Consider the following 17,692-nt stretch of genomic DNA (forward strand, 5'->3'; position numbering starts at 1 on the left):
ATGCTGACCTAAATAATTTTTTGCCATATAACCATCTTAAACTGATACAAAGAAAATATATTCAGTAATAAAATGTACAGTTTGCAATTTGAAAACAAATATAGCATTTGTACCTCAGTAGATTTCACAAAGTAGATTACATATCCAATTAGATTACATTATTCAATAAATCAATCTAAGCTTAAAAAGCTTGAAGAGTTTCACTGTGAAGCCATCATCCGCATTAGTCTGATGACCAGATTCTTATTCCAGACATCATCTTTACCGACTAACAATGGCCTTTAATGTTTTCTTTTTTTTTCAGTCGAGTGGTTTGTTGTCTTATGTTATGTTGTGATATCATTTATAGTACTTTCAGCCACCACTGCAACTCCCTTTTTCATATCCTGTCATGTGATTTCCTGCATTTTTCAGACGCAGTCAGTCAATCTAAGTGTGGACCAGTCTAACAGCTGCTCCACCTGCTAAAAAGTGAGCATTACTGATACGATGACAGGAACAACACCAAGTCAAGACCAGCCACTCAGAGGTCTTCGCTTCAGCATGACACTGCTGTGAGGTGCAAAAAGCAGAATAGTTTAACACAAATTGAGGAAGTAACTTTGTTTAGAAGTTTTTTGTGCAGCTTGGGTAGAGATGTATGTTGAAATGCGTTTTATAGGACATGAAAAGTTTTGGTGTTTAAACATTTACTGTTAAAGAGGAAGTTAAGGAAGAAAACAATGGAGGAGAACAATGCTGTCAGCTTCATGAGGCTCTTATCAGGTAACGCAAATAACACAAAATACTACATAGGCAATACAAATGTGTATTTAGGTTTGAGAGTCGACATCTAGTTCCGCTGTATGCAATACGTTTGTGGCTTTACAGTTAATGAAACACATTCAATACATGATATATACTATACAGTACCTTTATATAGCTCGTACGAAACAAAACAAAGAGCCAAAGTTACGGAAGCAAGAATTAAATTTGATTTTAAAAGGCAAAAGCAGCAGTGGAAAGCAGCAGTGTTAAATGTCAACATGTAGGCCTAAGGTGGGGGGTCTTAGTGATGCAAAAAAATGTTTTTGTAATGTTAAATTTTTCATTTGTGGAAGAATATTTATGTAAGTAAAAATATCATTACCAAATTTTATTAATACTAAGCAAAAGCCCTACATTTATATAAGTAAATGTGCTAAGTATTAGCTTAAAAAATAGGTGGTTCATTACAAAAATTTTACACTGTTTTGATGATCATATGTTTGGCAGCTAATAATTTTATTTGAATTACTTTCTATATACAACCACTCTTTAGGACCTAATGAATTTCACAATGGGGGTCAATAAAGTCTGATTAATAACTCTATTTTTTTATTAATCTGAATCTGAAAAGTAATTATTAATTATAATGTTCTCTGATAAATGTAGTAGTCTAAAAGTACAATATTTGGTTCTGAAATGTAATATATTTGAGAATATTTGAGCAAACAACAATGGTGAAATTAAATTAGCATGTAAAACTTTTCTTTCATTAAAAAACTGCCCATTGCAGCAATTACTGCCCAACCAATATGTGGCATTCCACTAATCAGTTTTTGCAGATATTCTGGTGTGACCTACTCCCTAGGCCTTTTGCAGAAATTTCCAAGATCTGCTGTGCTGGTTGGCCAGTGTTCCCAAAGTCTTCGGTCTAGAATGTCCCACACCAATTTGATGGGGTCCAGATCTGGTGGTTGAGCTGGCCAAGCCATCACCTAGAGCATCCAGATGCTCTTAAATTGATCATCTACAGGATCTCTCCTAAGTGTATCCTGTAAACCAATTTGAGTTTATATTTGCTTAGTTTTTTATGATAGTAAAGAATAACGTGCAAATTGGATTTGACCATTATTTGGTATTGAAATATGCTTAAAACTGATTTTTGTTTCGGTTTAGTTATACATTTACAACCATTTGGTTCAATAAAACCAGCAAAACATTACAGTTTCCAAACTTTTTCTTGCCAGCCTTAAATTTTTACTTGAGTAAATGTATTTAGTTACTGACATTGTTGTAATTTATTTTTGCTCTGACATTTTGTTGGGTGATCAATACATTTCCATACTTTTATTCTGATGTCATGCAACTCTAATGGTTTCTAATGGTTTATTGACAAAGCTATTGAATAATTAAGAAAACAATATATGGATTTTTGGTTGTAATCCTGCAAACCTGTTACAAAAAGCAAGCACCTTGTTAAACCCATTGAATTATATGTGTTATTTATACCACAGATGAGAGCACTCATTCCACCCTGTCATCAGACTCCTATGAGTATTATCAAACAGAAATATTCGACCAGCTGCCCAGCATCCAGGCTTCCCGGGCAGAGCAGAACAGACAGGGTGTTTTAGAACCATGCGAGGTCTACCAGGGTGGCCCAGAGCCAGAGGAGTTCAGCCATGGCCACTGGCTCAGAGGACCAAAAGACAAAGCATCTTTGCAGCCACTCCGGAACCTGCCCATGTGTATTGAGGCAAAGAGAGAAGCCAGGTGGGGGAAATTATTACACCCAGCCTTTCTCCACATTTCATTCAGTGGCACAACAAAGACCAAATGATCTCAATCCGAATATTGATCATGACACTGGCAAAGATGGCAAAGGACAGGATGAAAGTGCCATTAGGAGAAGCCATCAAAAGTGGGAGACAAAAAAATACAATGCATTTCTTTTAAATGAAGTTGTTAGTTTATATTATGATATGTTATAAAGTCATGAAACAAACACAACACCTGCAGTGATAAAAAAGTCATAATAGAACTATTTTCTGTTTTGTCTTTGCTTAGCTCTTTGATCACGTTGTCTTCTGAGCCAGTAACAAGTGGCCAGTTTAGTGGTGACCATGTCAGTAAATTGTCCTTCTCAGCTCACTGTATTTTAAGGCATTTTGTAGGCCCAAATATAATTACGAAGTAATTCACATGCAAATGCAAAAACAAAAGCAAGTAAAAAATGTTCGGCACCACTGCCTAACAGAAATCTTAAAAGTGCGTTGTTGGAAACATTTACATTCTACCTTTGTTAAGTTTGTGTATTTTGCAATGAATAATAGTTGTTTTAAATCTTTAGATTCATCCTGACTTTTTTCCCATCATGGCTCCAAAACCTTGGATACTATAAAGTAACTCAATAGCCCTGATCATTTTAGCCACATTGCTTGGTAAACTCCACTCTATTTGTCATACAGAATTTAATAAAAATACAGTCGCAGTTAAAATACAGTACATGACATCACTATGAAAAATCAGTGGAGCTTTAGTGTAGCATTAAGCCTTTGTTAGCTTTCCTTCATGTTTTAATTTGGATTAAATATAGTATTAATGTTATTTCCATATTCACGTTTAATTTAAAAATAAGATAATAGCCTATTAATGAAATAGTATTTATGGTGCTAATTAGGCACAGGAGGAAGATGCGACTCAGTAACATTGGTTTCTGGGAGTCATGGCTGCGCAGCCAGAGCATCAGCAGGAAGAGGGTGTGGCAGCAGATGGGTGAAGCTCTATCAGGCCTTTTGCTATGGAAGCGCACTCTTCACATCATTGAAGGTAAGACATGCCAACATTAAATTACTGTAAGGGCTCTAATTATGTTACAGAATCATTTTATTGCAAAATTAAAATCCTAACTTTTACTGTTGATTTGTTCCAGGCAGGTTTGGAGTAGGCGTGAAGGCCTATTTTGTTTTCCTCAGGTACCTGATTTACTTGAACCTACTGCACTGTGCTCTTATCGGGGGTTTCATTTTGGGGCCTACACAATTTTATGGCAGGGGCAATAGTGGTGAGTCATCTATAATGATGTTTTACATTACATTGACCACAACTAGATAAACAACTTGACATTCATTGTTCTCTTGCATTTCACAGAACCTTTGATATATGGAGGGAATGACTCATTTCTAGACTTCTTTATGGGTTCGGTAAGATGTTCGGTGTGTTTGTATGTGTTCTCCAAATGTTCTTCATATGTTTCTTCTCATTCGTCTCCCTCCTCTCCTCTCTGCAGGGCTACTTGAGTCGTTCTCCTGTCTTCTTCGGTTTTTATTCACGTGGTTCCCTGGATTTACCGTGCTTAAATACACCATTGCTGTACCTCATTGGAATCCTCACTATCCTCTTCCTCAGTCTCATCATGGTGGTCCGCAGGTCAGTGATCCACAAGAAAGTGTCAATAAATGTCTCAGTTGTCAATAGTTTGTGGCATATCTTTCAGATAACATCTGTAAACATCTGTAAATTTCTCTAACAGGACAACAGTTGGGTACAAGCACACCTGGATGGTTGGGAAGCGTTACAGTATGAACATGAGTTATAAGATCTTCTGTGGCTGGGACTTCACTATCCAGGATCTCAATGCAGCAAGTCTCAAACACAGCTTCATCAGGAATGATCTCAAGGTGCATGAATGGAGATGCAGTACGTGCATATTAACAAAGTGTGGTCAATTTACCACAGCCATATGCTTTCTAAAACACATTTCATACCCTGGACAAAATAACTGAAACCTCTCACTGTAACACCATTAAAATATAATAAAATAATAAGATTAAGTTGAATCAACCCATATCTAAAACAGACATTTCATTGGCTTTAGCTGTGTAAGTAGTAAACAGACAACAAAACTTTTAGAAATAAAACCAAACATTGAGCATAATATGTGACTTAGGAGGAAGTGTTCCACAATTTTGCAATTATACCATTTTATAAAATGTTATAAATATATTTTATGCATTTCTACAGCATGAAAATTGCTCCTTAAATTGAGTTGCTGTATTAGTGCTTATTAAGCAAATTTACACATACAGCCATTTTCCGTATTCCTTACATAACATTGTTTGTGGCAGATGACAACATAATGCATCATAGGATGCCTGGTTATTTTTTTTAAATATCCAGGGCAGTCTGCTCTCAGATATTTTTTTCATTGAGTCTTTGGGTTGAAACCGTCATAAACTTGATTTGATTTGTTGACACTTTTTGCATCTCTACAGCTCTTCCTGGATGAACAGTGTTTCGCACTGCGAAAGGCTCAGAGGACACTGGGACAGAAGGTGCGTCTCAACTTGCTCAGGTTTATTCTCAATGTGCTGGTTCTGGCTCTGCTGGGAGGAGCTTTCTACCTCATCTACTTTGCCACAGTAACATCACTGCAAGAGGTAAAGCTCTGATGCTCGCTATCTTAGTTTAGTTACTATATATACTATATATATACTATATATCCAAGATTTGTTGTACACGTCCTCATATCTGTCACATATGACTATGTTTCTTAGAAGCGGCCCTCCAGCTTGGTCACTCTGTTCTTCCAGTATCTTCCTCCTTTCACCATCACCCTCATCAACTTGATCCTTCCATTAATCTTCCGTAAGATCACTTCCTTTGAAGACTACTCTTTGACAACCCAGGTCAATGTTACACTAGTGAGGTGAGGGAGATAAACACATGAAGTCCTACCATACACACGTGTACACACTAGCAAACACATATGCAACGATTTGCTCTGTCTTTTCTTCAGGAGCGTCTTCTTGAAGTTGTCCTCACTAGGGATCTTCTTATTTTTTATTTTCACCTCAAAAGAAGACAGCGTATGTTCATAGACTGATGTGTAATAAAATAACATCAAAATAATGATTTCCTGTACATGATTGTGTGTTTTTTAAACCATGTTTTTTACCATGTTTTTCCTTACAGCGTACAGCTTGCAGGGAGAATGTCTTTGGTAGAGAGCTATACAAACTGTATATCTTCAACTTCCTCACCACCTTCTGCAATGTGCTCTTCGTGAACTACCCCAGGAAGTGGGTTTGCTTGAGATCAACAGTCTCTTTCTTTTTTAGTCATGATTGTTGTTTGAATGGAAAGATCACTGATGTGGTTAACCTCTTGGGCAGATCCACAGCAGTCACAGCAGATTTTAATGCAATTCTTCTCCAGTCTCAGAATTGACGAATGAAGTATCATTGCTCTATTTGACAGGTTGGTGCAGAAGAAGTACCCTACATCTTTGCTGGCCCAGCTGTTGGGGAAACAACGCTTCCTGATCCCTTTTAATGTGCTGGATCTGGTGAACAGTCAGACGGTGTCCTGGGTAGGAGTGTACTACTGTCCTCTGCTGCCTTTGATAGGGACTGTCACACTGGTAGCCACGTTGTACATCAAGAAGGTAACATTTAGCATAAGTTATAGAAGTACCAAAAAAGCAAAAAGAAGCACGCAACTTCCCAAAATAACCCAATGACCACCAGCTGTATTAGAACAATTTGCCTAACATGCCCATGTCTCTCTCTCTCTTTAAAACAACCTTTAGTTTATGGTCCTGCGGTGCTGTGTGGCAGAGCAGCGTTTTTTTCGAGCCTCCAATTCCTCTGTTTTATTCCACTTCATGTTGCTGCTCGGTCTTCTCATGGCTGCATCCACACTGGGCTTCTACCTCTACCAGCAAGTTGCAGTGGACAACATGTACTCTTTTTACTGTGATTCTCTTATTTTGACTTTGACAGGTATTGTTACAGAGAACATGTTTCAATGCACCCTATTCTTTCCTTTAGTTCCCCCTCTTTACTCTCCGGGACCTTCTGTGGTCCATTTGGAAATGGACAAAATATGTTTAATGTGACAAGATCATGTGTGGACAGCCTCCCTGCCATCGCAAAGACAACTCTCGGCTACCTGGTCTCTGAGGCCTTTGCCATGCCAGTCATACTAGCTGAGATGTAAGTGTGCAAATAGACAACAGTTTTACAATAGCATTACACTTTTTTCAAGTATACTACTATTATAGGACTAGGGGTGAGAGAACAAGGAATAACATGTGTACACTTACATTCATGTTATGTAATGGTAATGATCATCAGCGAAGAGAAAAGAATTTTTAATAGATGTGAAGTATAACTGTTGTCTGCTGGTCTTTGAATGTGACATTAAAACACATTCTTTTTCCTCAGCATAATCCTAACCTCCTATGTGTCTCGTGTACGAGCCAATCACAGTGCCATCGAGAGACTGAAAGACATGCTTATTATGGTAAGTTGCCCAATACTTCAAGTAACACACAGGAAATAGTCTAATAATAATCTAGAAAATTTGAATTTGTTTCCCTCACAGAGCAGCTCAGATAAACGTTTCCTGGTGAGACAGCATGCCACACTGTTCAGATGTCATAAGAACACCCACAGAGTTGGTCCTGAAGCCACGGAAGAGAACCTCTTCCACAGTCACTGCAAAGACCCCCCTTCTCAACATGCAAACTGACTGTAGTGCCCCAGCTGCCATGGTTGTTCCTACAATCAGAGCCCTGCTCAGGACAGCTGGAGTGAGGCCTAGGGGTGGCTGAAAATAAAAAGTTAAAGATTGGATGAGTTTTCAAATTTTCAGTCCGTGGTTATTTTTTATTTGATTGTAAAATCTTAAAGATTATGTTAACCGGCTAGTGACTCTGTTAGACTCAGTCTATTACAGTTGACCTCTTTCTCTGCAAATGAAGAATGTATGCATGCAAATGTTGATCCATGAGCATAATATGCATCAAAATATTTAAAATGTCCTGTTGTCAGTATTGAAATAACTGTAGATGTTTTTGAAATGTAATGCTCTTAGGGAAATTTATAGTTTGGGCTTTTTTATTGTTCAAATGGTTAAAATGAAGCCGAACTCGCCACCTATGTTATCTACTTACAACACATGTGTAACACCCCCAACCCTGACACACACACACACACACACATAAATATGCAACCAAACCAGAGAAACCATGTCAAAGATGAGATGATGATGTCAAAGAACTGTTATGAGGAATCTACAGACTCTTAAATTTTTGCCAATTTTGGGTGAGTTAGTTCATTTTTATTTTAAATGCTTACACAAATAAATATTTTAATGGACTAATATCCTCACTGCAATTTGTTGTTTCTTTTTTTCAGCTCTGGCAAATTTTGTTGTTATTATGTTTGTCAAGATAGGTACGTTTGGTAATGTGGTTCTTAAAATTTGGAATTCATTTTTTATTTCTTATGTTGCCTCTATTTGAGTAAATTTGTAAATGTTTTTATAAATCAGCAGATCGTGGCACAACCAAATTATTAACATTTTACACACTCCTTTTCAAACTAGTCAACTTTAAAAGTATCTTTGGTTATGAAGCATTTGATTAAAATTGTTTATATTTTAAGATTTTTTTTTGTCTGTTGCGTTTGCTTATGTTATTAAAGTTAAGAACTGCAGTGCAGTGACACTGCTCAAGAAACTGATTCTGCCTGTAGTCTATGGTTCTGCCTTTTCTTGGCTCAGCAACACTGACAACTCACTTTGCGCTGCTTTGATAAACGCGTTGCTTGTTTATTCAAAGTCTGATCATGGGAGTGTTGGTCGTTATTATCAGTAATTACAGCCCCTCTTCAGCTCCCTCACTAGCCTGCTCAAGATTCTAAGTAAAAAAAGGTGTGAGGACTTATACATATTTAATGAGAATTCACTCCACGTAAAGGACTTGTGCAATGCAAAATGCACACTCAAAGGCCCAGAGTATCCACCTGCTGGTCAGTTTGTTTTTTCCAAGAACACACTGATCAGCTTGTATTGCCACAGGTTAGTGACACAAACAAATAAAAACAATTAAAAACCTCACTGTGATAAACCACAAGAAATAGATGTAAAAATAAAATAAAAGTGTAAGACTACAGTGTCACAGCTGAAGATTTAAATAATTGTTCAAGTAACTGCTGCTATAAGACAATGTCGTTATGAGGTTATGTGTCGTGCCAATGTCAGAAATCAGAGGTCCACTCTAGGTTCTGTCCTGGTTGAACCCCTGCTTATTGGTAAATGTCAGGGCTCCACCCAAACATTTCTACTGTTTAATGTCTCTATTTAGTTGGATCAGTCCCTATCCACCCAGTGCTGACTGGTCCTGACATGGCTTACCTCAACACCAAGGTAACTTTCAAATGTATTGCACCTAACTCACGCCCTCCAGTCATCTATGAGCTGAGGCGGGACAGTGGTGTCCTGATTGCCACTGGTGCTGATCACCAAGGGGTCCAGTCAACCCAATTTTTACTAAAGGTCACTGAATCATCAGAGGGGACATATTACTGCAGTGCAACAACTGAGGGAAGCACAGGAGTGAGCAACAGCCTCAAACTGACTGTAGTCAGTGAGTACCAGACACGTTATTTTATGAACATTCCCAACTTCCGTTGCGCTAACCATTTATCATTCCTATTCTAGCTCCGCCATTAAATCCCAGATTGACATCTGAACCCTTCCTCCCAGTCGTGTACGAGGGTTCACGCATCGTCCTGATCTGCAATGTAACAAAGGGCTCCCACCTTTCGTACTTCTGGTTTTTTAACAAGAAAAACGTAACAATGTCTCCCCTCTTCAAATTCACTGGGAACAAGCTAGTGGTGGAGAAGGTGACTCCAGAGCAAGCTGGGCTATACTCTTGTATAGCCTGGTCCAAGGTGGGGGACATTGAGAGGCATTCCACCAGCAATGATGTCCAGGTGATGGTCAAAGGTACATTAAAATGTAGCATTAAATAATTGATGTCTTTAACCATCTCTCTGGGCCATGCTGAATTATTTCAACTTATAACATTGTGCTGTAAAAATATTAATTTACCCAGAACTTTGGTTAATTATGAACGACAGTCTCTGTGGCCTCAGCTGTGCTTTGTGTTCAGCGTGCTAACTATAGTATAGAGCTATACTGTCTGCTTTTTAATTTAAATGAGCTCCTACAAAGTTGAAACCAAACTAGTCTACAATATTATTGTAAACTGAAGCCTTAAGGGTCTAACACTAACTAACAGTCTCTAACCACATGCATCTTGTTCATGCATGTTGTTTCATTTTCTCTGCTGCCTAACATGCTAACTTTATTAGCCCTCTCCTAATCATCTCCCCTCTTTGTTCCTCCACCAGTCTACCTTTCAAAACCCAAGCTCTCTTTCTCCATGTCCAAAGAGGGAGACAGCTATTATGGTAACGTGACTTGTTGGTCATCAAGAGGCAATCCTCCGGCCAACATCTCTCTTACAGTGGATGACAAAGAAGTGGGATCTTTTACAGCAACTGAGGTCCTGGCAGCCTGGTTCCAGGTTGCCATGGTACCTGGGCTGGACATGGGTGTAGCACAGTGTCAAGTGAAAACTGAGATGCAGGAATTGATAAGTGACCCTGTGACTCTGGAAGTGGGTATGTGCTACACAAACAAAAAATGTGTCTCTCTGTGATTCCTTACCTTTAGTTTGCTTTACCTTTAGTTTTGTTATCTTATCTTTTCTTTCTTTGCTGTCTGTTTTCCCTGTTCAGTCCCCGTTGGAGGTGATGTGAAAGTGGAGGTGGAATACCTCAGAGCTAACTCAAAGCTGTCCGCCACCAAACTCAGCTGTCAAATCAGCAAAGGAACTTTCCCTTACATCTCTTGGCTTTTTAACAACTCTATCCTTCCCTCTCAGACAAAAGTAGACTCCCATATTCAACCTGCTCTGCCTCGTTATCTCCTCGCCGACCGTGGACGAACCCTGTTCCTCCCTACACTAGGCCCAGAGGAGTTTGGGTATTACTGCTGCAGGGTCAGAGATCGCTACGATGAGTCCGCACCCTGGGTGGAGAGTGCAGCTGTGCTGGTCCAAGTTACAGGTGAAAAGAACAAGTGTCAAATAGAAGCAATGTTATTGGGAATTATTTGACATTTTAGGAAAGGAAGGTATTTGCTTTCTTAGATGAGTGTGAGATGAAAAGAATGATCTTGGTGCATTGTATTGAACAGTAAATATAAAGCACCCTGTTAAGGCAAGAAAGCAAAATTCATCAGACAACCACATACAAACACTTACTCCCTAAACACGTGAAACATTTATCATCGACGCCTGTACGGAGCATAATATTGAGTCTGTCAGTCCAGACTATCTCTTTTTAGCTATATAACATGGTAATTAGTGAGTGTTAAAGGTGCTGGTAGCTGTGTTGTGTTGCGTTTGGGCATAAACAAACTATTTATGTCCAACTAAGATAAGGGGACGGTGGCTCCAGCCGAACATTATTGTCCAGATATGATAGAGGTGTTCTGGGGTTCTTGTATTACTCTTATATATTTTATTGAGCCCAATGGGGAAATATTTGTTGACTAGCTCCACATGCAGTAGATGCTGCTGCTACTATGGAGGTTTCAGTGTTTTGTTCAAGGACATAAACATTTGATATGTGATTTTTAATTGTTTTATTTTACCTTTATGTTGGGTCTCTGCACTCTTTACCACATCATCTTATTACCTGTGATCAGACAGGATCCTTGACTCTGTGCATGGGGCAACATCTCACCCTGGAGCATCACCAAGTAAAAAGCACATGTTGTATATTTACAGCAAATGACTTACATGCTACTGCTACACTGTATCCTTATTCACCAGCCATTCCCTTCTCTTCCACAGAGACCACCACAGAGATAATCGCTATGGTGTTCTGCTGCTTCCTTCTGCTGATGCTGGCAGTGGGCGCAGTCTGTGTTTACAAGATGTTTGACCAGAAGCAAGGTGTGCATGCCCATGTCTGTGTGAAATTAATTGAATGAAAATGTGGGACTGAACTTTTATGATAATGTGTCTTTATCTCTTGTTTCTTTTACAGCTGTTGCCCGTGCTACCATGACAAAGTAAGTGTCATCTCACTCAAGTTTATTTTTTCTGTAAATTAATTCATCCACTTCAACAATATCTGTACCTTACCAAAGCAGTTCTGATGCCCTCCCAGTGCAAACAGCCTTGTTCTATTTAGGAGACAACCAGGCCAATACTTGTGATGGCCAGGATCAGGTATACAGATCAACAATTACGTGCACAACACTGCAACACAGTCAAATGAAATATGGCATATTAACACTTTACAAGTTCCTAACGTTGTTGTAATTTCTTAAAAATGAACTGATATGTAACTGTAAATATTTTTTTAATTTAGAATGAATTAATTGGATAAGTGTTTAGCTTTATAAGTGTGTACACTCCTTAGAGTATGAAAAAGAAATGTAGATAGGCAATAAAAAACATCAAAATAAATAAAATTACAATCAAAAATAAAAATTGATTGACATGGTCTGTTTAATTCAACATGAATATTAATTCATTATTTAACATGCTTAATTTTAATATAAATTAAAATGTCTTAGAACCTGTGCCTACCTAGCAGACATCCTGACGGTTCTGTTTCTGTTTCAGATCAGCGAGGTCACACTATGACACTGGAGGATCATCAAACTGATCACTTTTTTTTTACCTGTGACTGTTTTGGTTGTTCTGCTTGTACTGCAGTTATTATCTTTCCTGAGCAGTCAAGAAGCTTTTAAGGAACTGTTGCGCTATTTAATTAAACAGAGTGGGAGATTATATTTTTCTCAAAAACTACTGTATCTTGTCCTTTGTTTTGCAATTAAGTAAAAGTAAAAAAATATTTGCTGTTCAACTAAACTAATGAACTAAACTATATTAAAAAATCAACTTTTCCTATCTGTGTTGTCTTGCAATGTGTCTTATGAAACAGAAACATTTCTTCTCATGCCATTTAATGTCTTTTCTGTGAGTTAGATTTGTTGTTTGCGTTGTACCTCACTTATAAGTGCAAATGAATAAATGTAAACATCTTCTTCTCTTTACTCTGTCTGAATATGTTGTTTTGGTATCTAGCAATTTTTGGCTTCCTATGTCACAGAGAGGGTGGGCACAGCAAGGAGGTGCACTATCAGTTGCCCACACACATCACATCGTGAGTGTGTGTGTGTGCGTGTGTGTGTGTTTGGGTTTCTCATGATGCTTCAACTCTCCATTTAAAACTGCCAAAACTCCTGTGTGACACAGCATAATGCAATAGTATTCAAAGCCCACAGTTACTCGATTTATTTCTACCAGAATGTTTTCGTTCCTCTTTGTGGTCATTGTAGGTAAGCCGCTCAACACAACCTTTACTGCATCACACTTTACATTTTACAGTTTTAACATTTTTTAAACGATTAACTTTTCCTCTCTCCAGCTGTGTGCTACTGTAGCGAGGAGAACAGTAAGTTTGCGATTTTCTTGTGATGATTCATTATTGATTGTTTTTATGTCTTCATAGTCAATTAATTTTGCAGCTTCTCATTCTGTCATGTTTGAGGAGTTGTGTGTTTATTTTATTTTAACTTTTGATAGATCCAGTATTTCTGGGGCAGCCACAACTGTCCGGTCCTTCAGTGGCTTTGGTAAAGAAACCTGAAACGTTTAAATGTGAACTGCCAACCTACCCACAAAATGAAATTGTCCTGTTCCAGTTATTTATGTTAGTATTGGTACATTAAATTGAATCCACTTCATTAAAATTAAATGAGTAATGATGGAAAATTCCTTTAATTAATCAGTCTTTTTTTGTAGGACTCATGGGGCCTGGCTGAGCGAGTCCAGCTCCCTGGATGGTAAGGCTGGAACCTTTAGCTTGGTAATCAAAACCTCCCATGAGGGCAACCTGAAGTGTGTGGCCAGACTGCAGAGTGACAACTCTACTGTCCTTGGTGTCAGCAAATTACATTACCTGAAAGTTATTGGTGAGTAGCTCAGTTAACAAGGATTTATTATTTGTTTTATGTGCATGGCTTTCCTAACAGTTTGCAATTTCTTGTTTTTCTGCATATCACATTTGATCAATTGGATGAATATTGGAAATATCATGGTTGCACTGGACAAAAAACTGTGGGATCAGAGAAATATGTAGATTCATAATTTAAATGTACAAAATCTCATGGCAATCCATCTAATAACTGCTGAGACATTTCAGACAGTGTGGTGGTCTGCAATGGTAGCCCACTAGTAATCTAGTAATCAAACAACAAAATTTAAAAAGATCCCCACCCATTAACTCACACTAAAAGTGATCAAATCAGGCTTAAACACAATCACAGGTCTTCTTGGTAAGGAAACTAGTCGGCTAATGTTAAACTAATAGATGAACAAACACAAGATTTTTCCATTTGTTTAAAAAAGTAGCAGGATCTCAGTCTGTTGCTGTGTTTTTGTCCGGCAGAGCCAGTGGCCGGTGCAAAAGTTCTTATCCAACCAGATGAAAAGGAGTTCTTTGAGGGAACACCACTGAAGCTACTCTGTAACATTACTGCTGGAACTCATGTCTCCTACAAGTGGGTGCTGGATGAAATTAACATATCTCCATCTCCTAACCACAAATTTATACATGACAGCCTCATTATCAAGAGGTAAGTGAGTACATGGACAAGTGCTACAGAGTGGCTGCTATGACAGCGATGTGGTAAATCTGAACTGTGGATAGTGTTTACATAAAAAAAAAACAGATAGAGTTGATAAGGAACAAGTTCTCTTTTAGTTACTGAGTAGTAATAGTTGCAGTAGCAGAGTATGAATTATTAAAACCATAGTTTATTTTTGGAAACAAGATTATTTGATGAAAATTTATACCAATCTGACATCTGTTCATATGAAGCTAGAACTAAGATTTGATTAGCTTTTTGTTTACTTTGTTTAAGTTTAAAAGTTGAAAAATACTTGTACCAGCTACCTGTAAAGCTCACACCACAGTTTTTGTTTATGTTTTAAGAGGGAATGTCTGTCATGAAAAAGCAAAGTAACTCAATAAACTAAATGTTACAGATTGGAAATAGTTCAAATGACCAAAAGAGTCTTTGCATGTTTTTATTAAGCAAATTCCTGTTAGAAAGTTGTAGAAATAATAATGTGTGTTTCCATCAGACCCACTTCTAAAGATAATGGCTATTATGCATGCATCGCATTAAACAACTACAACGACTCAGAATACAACTCCTACAGTCCTGAAGTTAAAATTACAGTCAAAGGTCTGTGTCTTTTTGTGATGACCAAACTCTCAGGGTTACATTTTGTGAATTCAACATAGTTTCTTTAAACAAAGTACATCCTCTTTCCTTAGATGTGGTGTCAAATCCTGAAATCTTCTTCAGCGTGTTAAAGGTGAAAGGAGTAAAGGAGGTTTCCGATGAACACTTTGCCGTGGTCACCTGTCAATCAACAAAGGGGACACCACCTATCACCTTTTCACTCTACAAGGGCGATGATTTGTTTGCCAGTGTGACAAGTGAAGTCACTGATGCCACATTTAAGGTTCCCCTGGTCTTGGACCAGCACATGGGGTGGCTCCGGTGCCGCGCAAACAATGGAAAGGAGACTGCACACAGTCAGCAATTGCCTTTAGAAGTTGGTACGTGCACACATTTGTGGTTGAAACTTCGTTTGCAATGTCTGTCCAGTTGCCTGCAGTGTCTGTATTCAACCCATAATGTCTCCAACAGTCCGCGTCAATGGGCCTGTGATGCTACACTATGACTATGACATGGGGGAAGACCATGCTGTGATCCGCGTCAGGTACTACTGCAGGGCGGCGAAGGGATCTCATCCACAGTATCAGTGGTTCCTCAACAGCAGCTTGATGCGTGACCCAGGGAGCTTCTATTATGTGGTGAACCAGCCTCCAGAGCAGTCCATGCTCGAGCTGTCTGTAAGGGAAGGCAGTGCGGGGACATACCAATGTAAAGTCTCAGACAGCTTCGACAACATCACCTTTTTCAGCAGCAAAGAACAATATATGGATAAAGAAGGTACAGTCGGTTCACTACTGTGCAGTAAGTAATACATCTTTGTGATGATAGCCTGCCTCATTTCCTCCTCTGTATCTTCCTGCTCCCTCAGTTATTAATCGGCTTCCTGTCCTGGTGGTGGCAGTCGTCTTTGGATGTTTCATATTCCTGATTCTATTGGTCTCCGTTTGTTGTTGGATTGGAGTGGTGTTCAGTGAGTTCATAGTTTTCCATAGTGGCTATCTCCACCTTAACTATAACTGAGAAATAACATGTTATTCTCTCCCTTTAGGGCGACAGCAGTTTGGAGAGATTTCCATGTGAGTTATTGAGGTTTAATTCTGACACTAAAAACTAATTTCTTTCTCAAGTTGTTACTGTTGGGGATTGATGCAACATTTGGTGGAAAAATTGACTGTGACTGACTATTAGTAGCACTGTATATTTATATGCTACATGTGCCATTTTGTAACAGTAACAATACCTAATTTCCCTATAGGTTGCAATACTGTATCTCTCTTTTTTTGCGTCAGTCTGAGTCAGCAGTGGCCAGACAGAACATTTAGGGAGACTTTAGGATAAATAGCAAATGCTGGGAGTTCTATTTTAAGTTTTTTGCCATTATCACACAGCACAGAAATTTGAAAATGTGAAGCTGATATCACGCCACGTTGAATTTTTGTTTCCATGCGCCATCTTGTGAGGATCCCCCTGCCTTTCTGGTGGTAAGATGGAGTCTGTTGTGACTTTCTGTCATGATTCGGAAAAGCATCGCCATGGTAGGTCAGTGCTACAGCTGCCTTACTTTGCCCCATCTTCGTCAAATCAGACGGATTTTAAACGACTTTTTAGCCAAACTAAAGTTATGCAGGGAAACCATTCTATCCATTGTAGTAGGCTGTAGCACTCACAAGGTGGCACCACAATCACCCATCAAGGCGTGATGGAGATTCACACTTTTCTTGTAGTCAGACAGTAAACACGGAGAGGGAGAGGAATGACTGGAAGTGAAGTGGGGATGTGCAAGATACAGTATCCATCTTCGTGGATCAGCTGGTCATATATCTTATGATGTCAAAAGAACTGAAATGAAATGAAATGATCTCAGATACAGTCAGAAATCTGTCATAAAAAGGTTTATACAAACAAGATTCTAAATACTGACTAGTGCTTTTTGAACTTGAATGTCAGTGGCAGTGTCAGTGTATTTCTATGTCACCCTCCTCTAAATGAGCACTTAAACATGTAAATACTGAGGGAAAGTTAAAGCAGTAAGAAATTGAAAATTGAACATTGTTTTCATTAGAGTCACTGTTAAAATATATTTTCACTGCATTTTATTTTGTTATTTATTACATTATATCTTTGCACCATAAGGAATAAAAAAAATACCCAAATGAGCCAAAAAAATAATAATTTAATTGCTGTGAGACCTTTTAGTGAAAGCCTGGCCTGACTCAAGACAGCTGAGTATGTGACAACTTGCTGTTTCCTCCTCTCAGGTTGGGCCTGGACACGTGGAAGAGGGGCCCTGCGTACGAGGGCGAGCTGGTTAGTCCATGGTTCTGTGACTTTAACTCTTAAATGTTGTTCACTGTTCAATAACTCCAACACCAGCCATTTTATAGATCACACATTGTATAACTTCCACCCTGCCATCTTAAATCAAATTTTCTTTTTTAATAGGATCTGCTAGGGTACAATGAAGATGATGATTTGGCGAAGAGAGTCACTGGCGATGAATTTGATCAGGTGAGATCAGATGAGTCAAATAAATCAATTAAAGCCTCTCAGTCAATTACCTAAACATGCAGGCAGTCAAACTGTTGTCTGTGTGCTTTCCTCAGGCATCTGAAGTGTCCCTGGATGAATGGCCACAGATTGTGGAAGAGAAGAAGACACTGGAGAACAGTTCTGTTGAGTTTTTTTGAGGGTTCAAACTGTTCCATAAAAACATGTTGTGGTAAAATAAACCCCTTATATATATAATAATAATAATAATAATAATAATAAATAAATACACCCTAATAAATAAACCCCTGCTGTGGTGCTTATATGTTTG

The 17,692-nt window shown here is 38.5% G+C and overlaps 3 protein-coding genes across 3 annotated transcripts; all 3 read left to right on the forward strand.

The window, feature by feature from the left end:
• The first annotated feature begins 451 nt into the window (after window positions 1-451).
• On the forward strand, window positions 452-8,890 carry tmc8 (transmembrane channel-like 8). The gene is made up of 17 exons (XM_067498003.1): window positions 452-765; window positions 2,259-2,517; window positions 3,425-3,573; window positions 3,677-3,808; window positions 3,895-3,947; window positions 4,034-4,173; window positions 4,277-4,424; window positions 5,019-5,183; window positions 5,301-5,452; window positions 5,543-5,612; window positions 5,719-5,825; window positions 6,004-6,190; window positions 6,335-6,486; window positions 6,576-6,740; window positions 6,972-7,050; window positions 7,132-7,853; window positions 7,947-8,890. The coding sequence occupies exons 1-16, from the start codon at window positions 723-725 to the stop codon at window positions 7,276-7,278; spliced, it is 2,148 nt and encodes a 715-aa protein (XP_067354104.1). The 5' UTR covers window positions 452-722; the 3' UTR covers window positions 7,279-7,853; window positions 7,947-8,890.
• LOC137123784 (Fc receptor-like protein 5) lies at window positions 7,909-12,674 on the forward strand. The gene is made up of 9 exons (XM_067498006.1): window positions 7,909-7,985; window positions 8,897-9,178; window positions 9,253-9,543; window positions 9,951-10,223; window positions 10,341-10,670; window positions 11,314-11,367; window positions 11,462-11,563; window positions 11,658-11,682; window positions 11,761-12,674. Exons 1-9 carry the CDS (start codon window positions 7,970-7,972, stop codon window positions 11,933-11,935), a joined length of 1,548 nt encoding a protein of 515 aa, XP_067354107.1. The 5' UTR covers window positions 7,909-7,969; the 3' UTR covers window positions 11,936-12,674.
• Window positions 12,675-12,776: 102 nt separating this feature from the next.
• si:dkey-93h22.7 (uncharacterized) lies at window positions 12,777-17,685 on the forward strand. The gene is made up of 13 exons (XM_067498005.1): window positions 12,777-12,960; window positions 13,050-13,076; window positions 13,208-13,334; window positions 13,427-13,596; window positions 14,073-14,259; window positions 14,771-14,874; window positions 14,967-15,254; window positions 15,346-15,651; window positions 15,743-15,844; window positions 15,923-15,950; window positions 17,133-17,181; window positions 17,317-17,382; window positions 17,478-17,685. Exons 1-13 carry the CDS (start codon window positions 12,930-12,932, stop codon window positions 17,559-17,561), a joined length of 1,569 nt encoding a protein of 522 aa, XP_067354106.1. The 5' UTR covers window positions 12,777-12,929; the 3' UTR covers window positions 17,562-17,685.
• Window positions 17,686-17,692: the final 7 nt, after the last annotated feature.

This window comes from Channa argus, chromosome 3 (assembly GCF_033026475.1).
Source record: "Channa argus isolate prfri chromosome 3, Channa argus male v1.0, whole genome shotgun sequence".
In the NCBI taxonomy this organism is placed as follows: domain Eukaryota; kingdom Metazoa; phylum Chordata; class Actinopteri; order Anabantiformes; family Channidae; genus Channa; species Channa argus.

Excerpts from the sequence above, each read along its gene's own strand:
- tmc8 (XM_067498003.1), top strand. The coding sequence starts at position 723 with ATGGAGGAGAACAATGCTGTCAGCTTCATGAGGCTCTTATCAG. Across the intron at positions 3,574-3,676 it reads CACTCTTCACATCATTGAAG|GCAGGTTTGGAGTAGGCGTG; the intron begins GTAAGACATGCC and ends GATTTGTTCCAG. Across the intron at positions 3,809-3,894 it reads TTATGGCAGGGGCAATAGTG|AACCTTTGATATATGGAGGG; the intron begins GTGAGTCATCTA and ends TGCATTTCACAG.
- LOC137123784 (XM_067498006.1), top strand. Across the intron at positions 9,544-9,950 it reads TGTCCAGGTGATGGTCAAAG|TCTACCTTTCAAAACCCAAG; the intron begins GTACATTAAAAT and ends TTCCTCCACCAG. Across the intron at positions 10,224-10,340 it reads CCCTGTGACTCTGGAAGTGG|TCCCCGTTGGAGGTGATGTG; the intron begins GTATGTGCTACA and ends TTCCCTGTTCAG.
- si:dkey-93h22.7 (XM_067498005.1), top strand. The coding sequence starts at position 12,930 with ATGTTTTCGTTCCTCTTTGTGGTCATTGTAG. Across the intron at positions 12,961-13,049 it reads CCTCTTTGTGGTCATTGTAG|CTGTGTGCTACTGTAGCGAG; the intron begins GTAAGCCGCTCA and ends TCCTCTCTCCAG. Across the intron at positions 15,652-15,742 it reads ACAATATATGGATAAAGAAG|TTATTAATCGGCTTCCTGTC; the intron begins GTACAGTCGGTT and ends CTGCTCCCTCAG.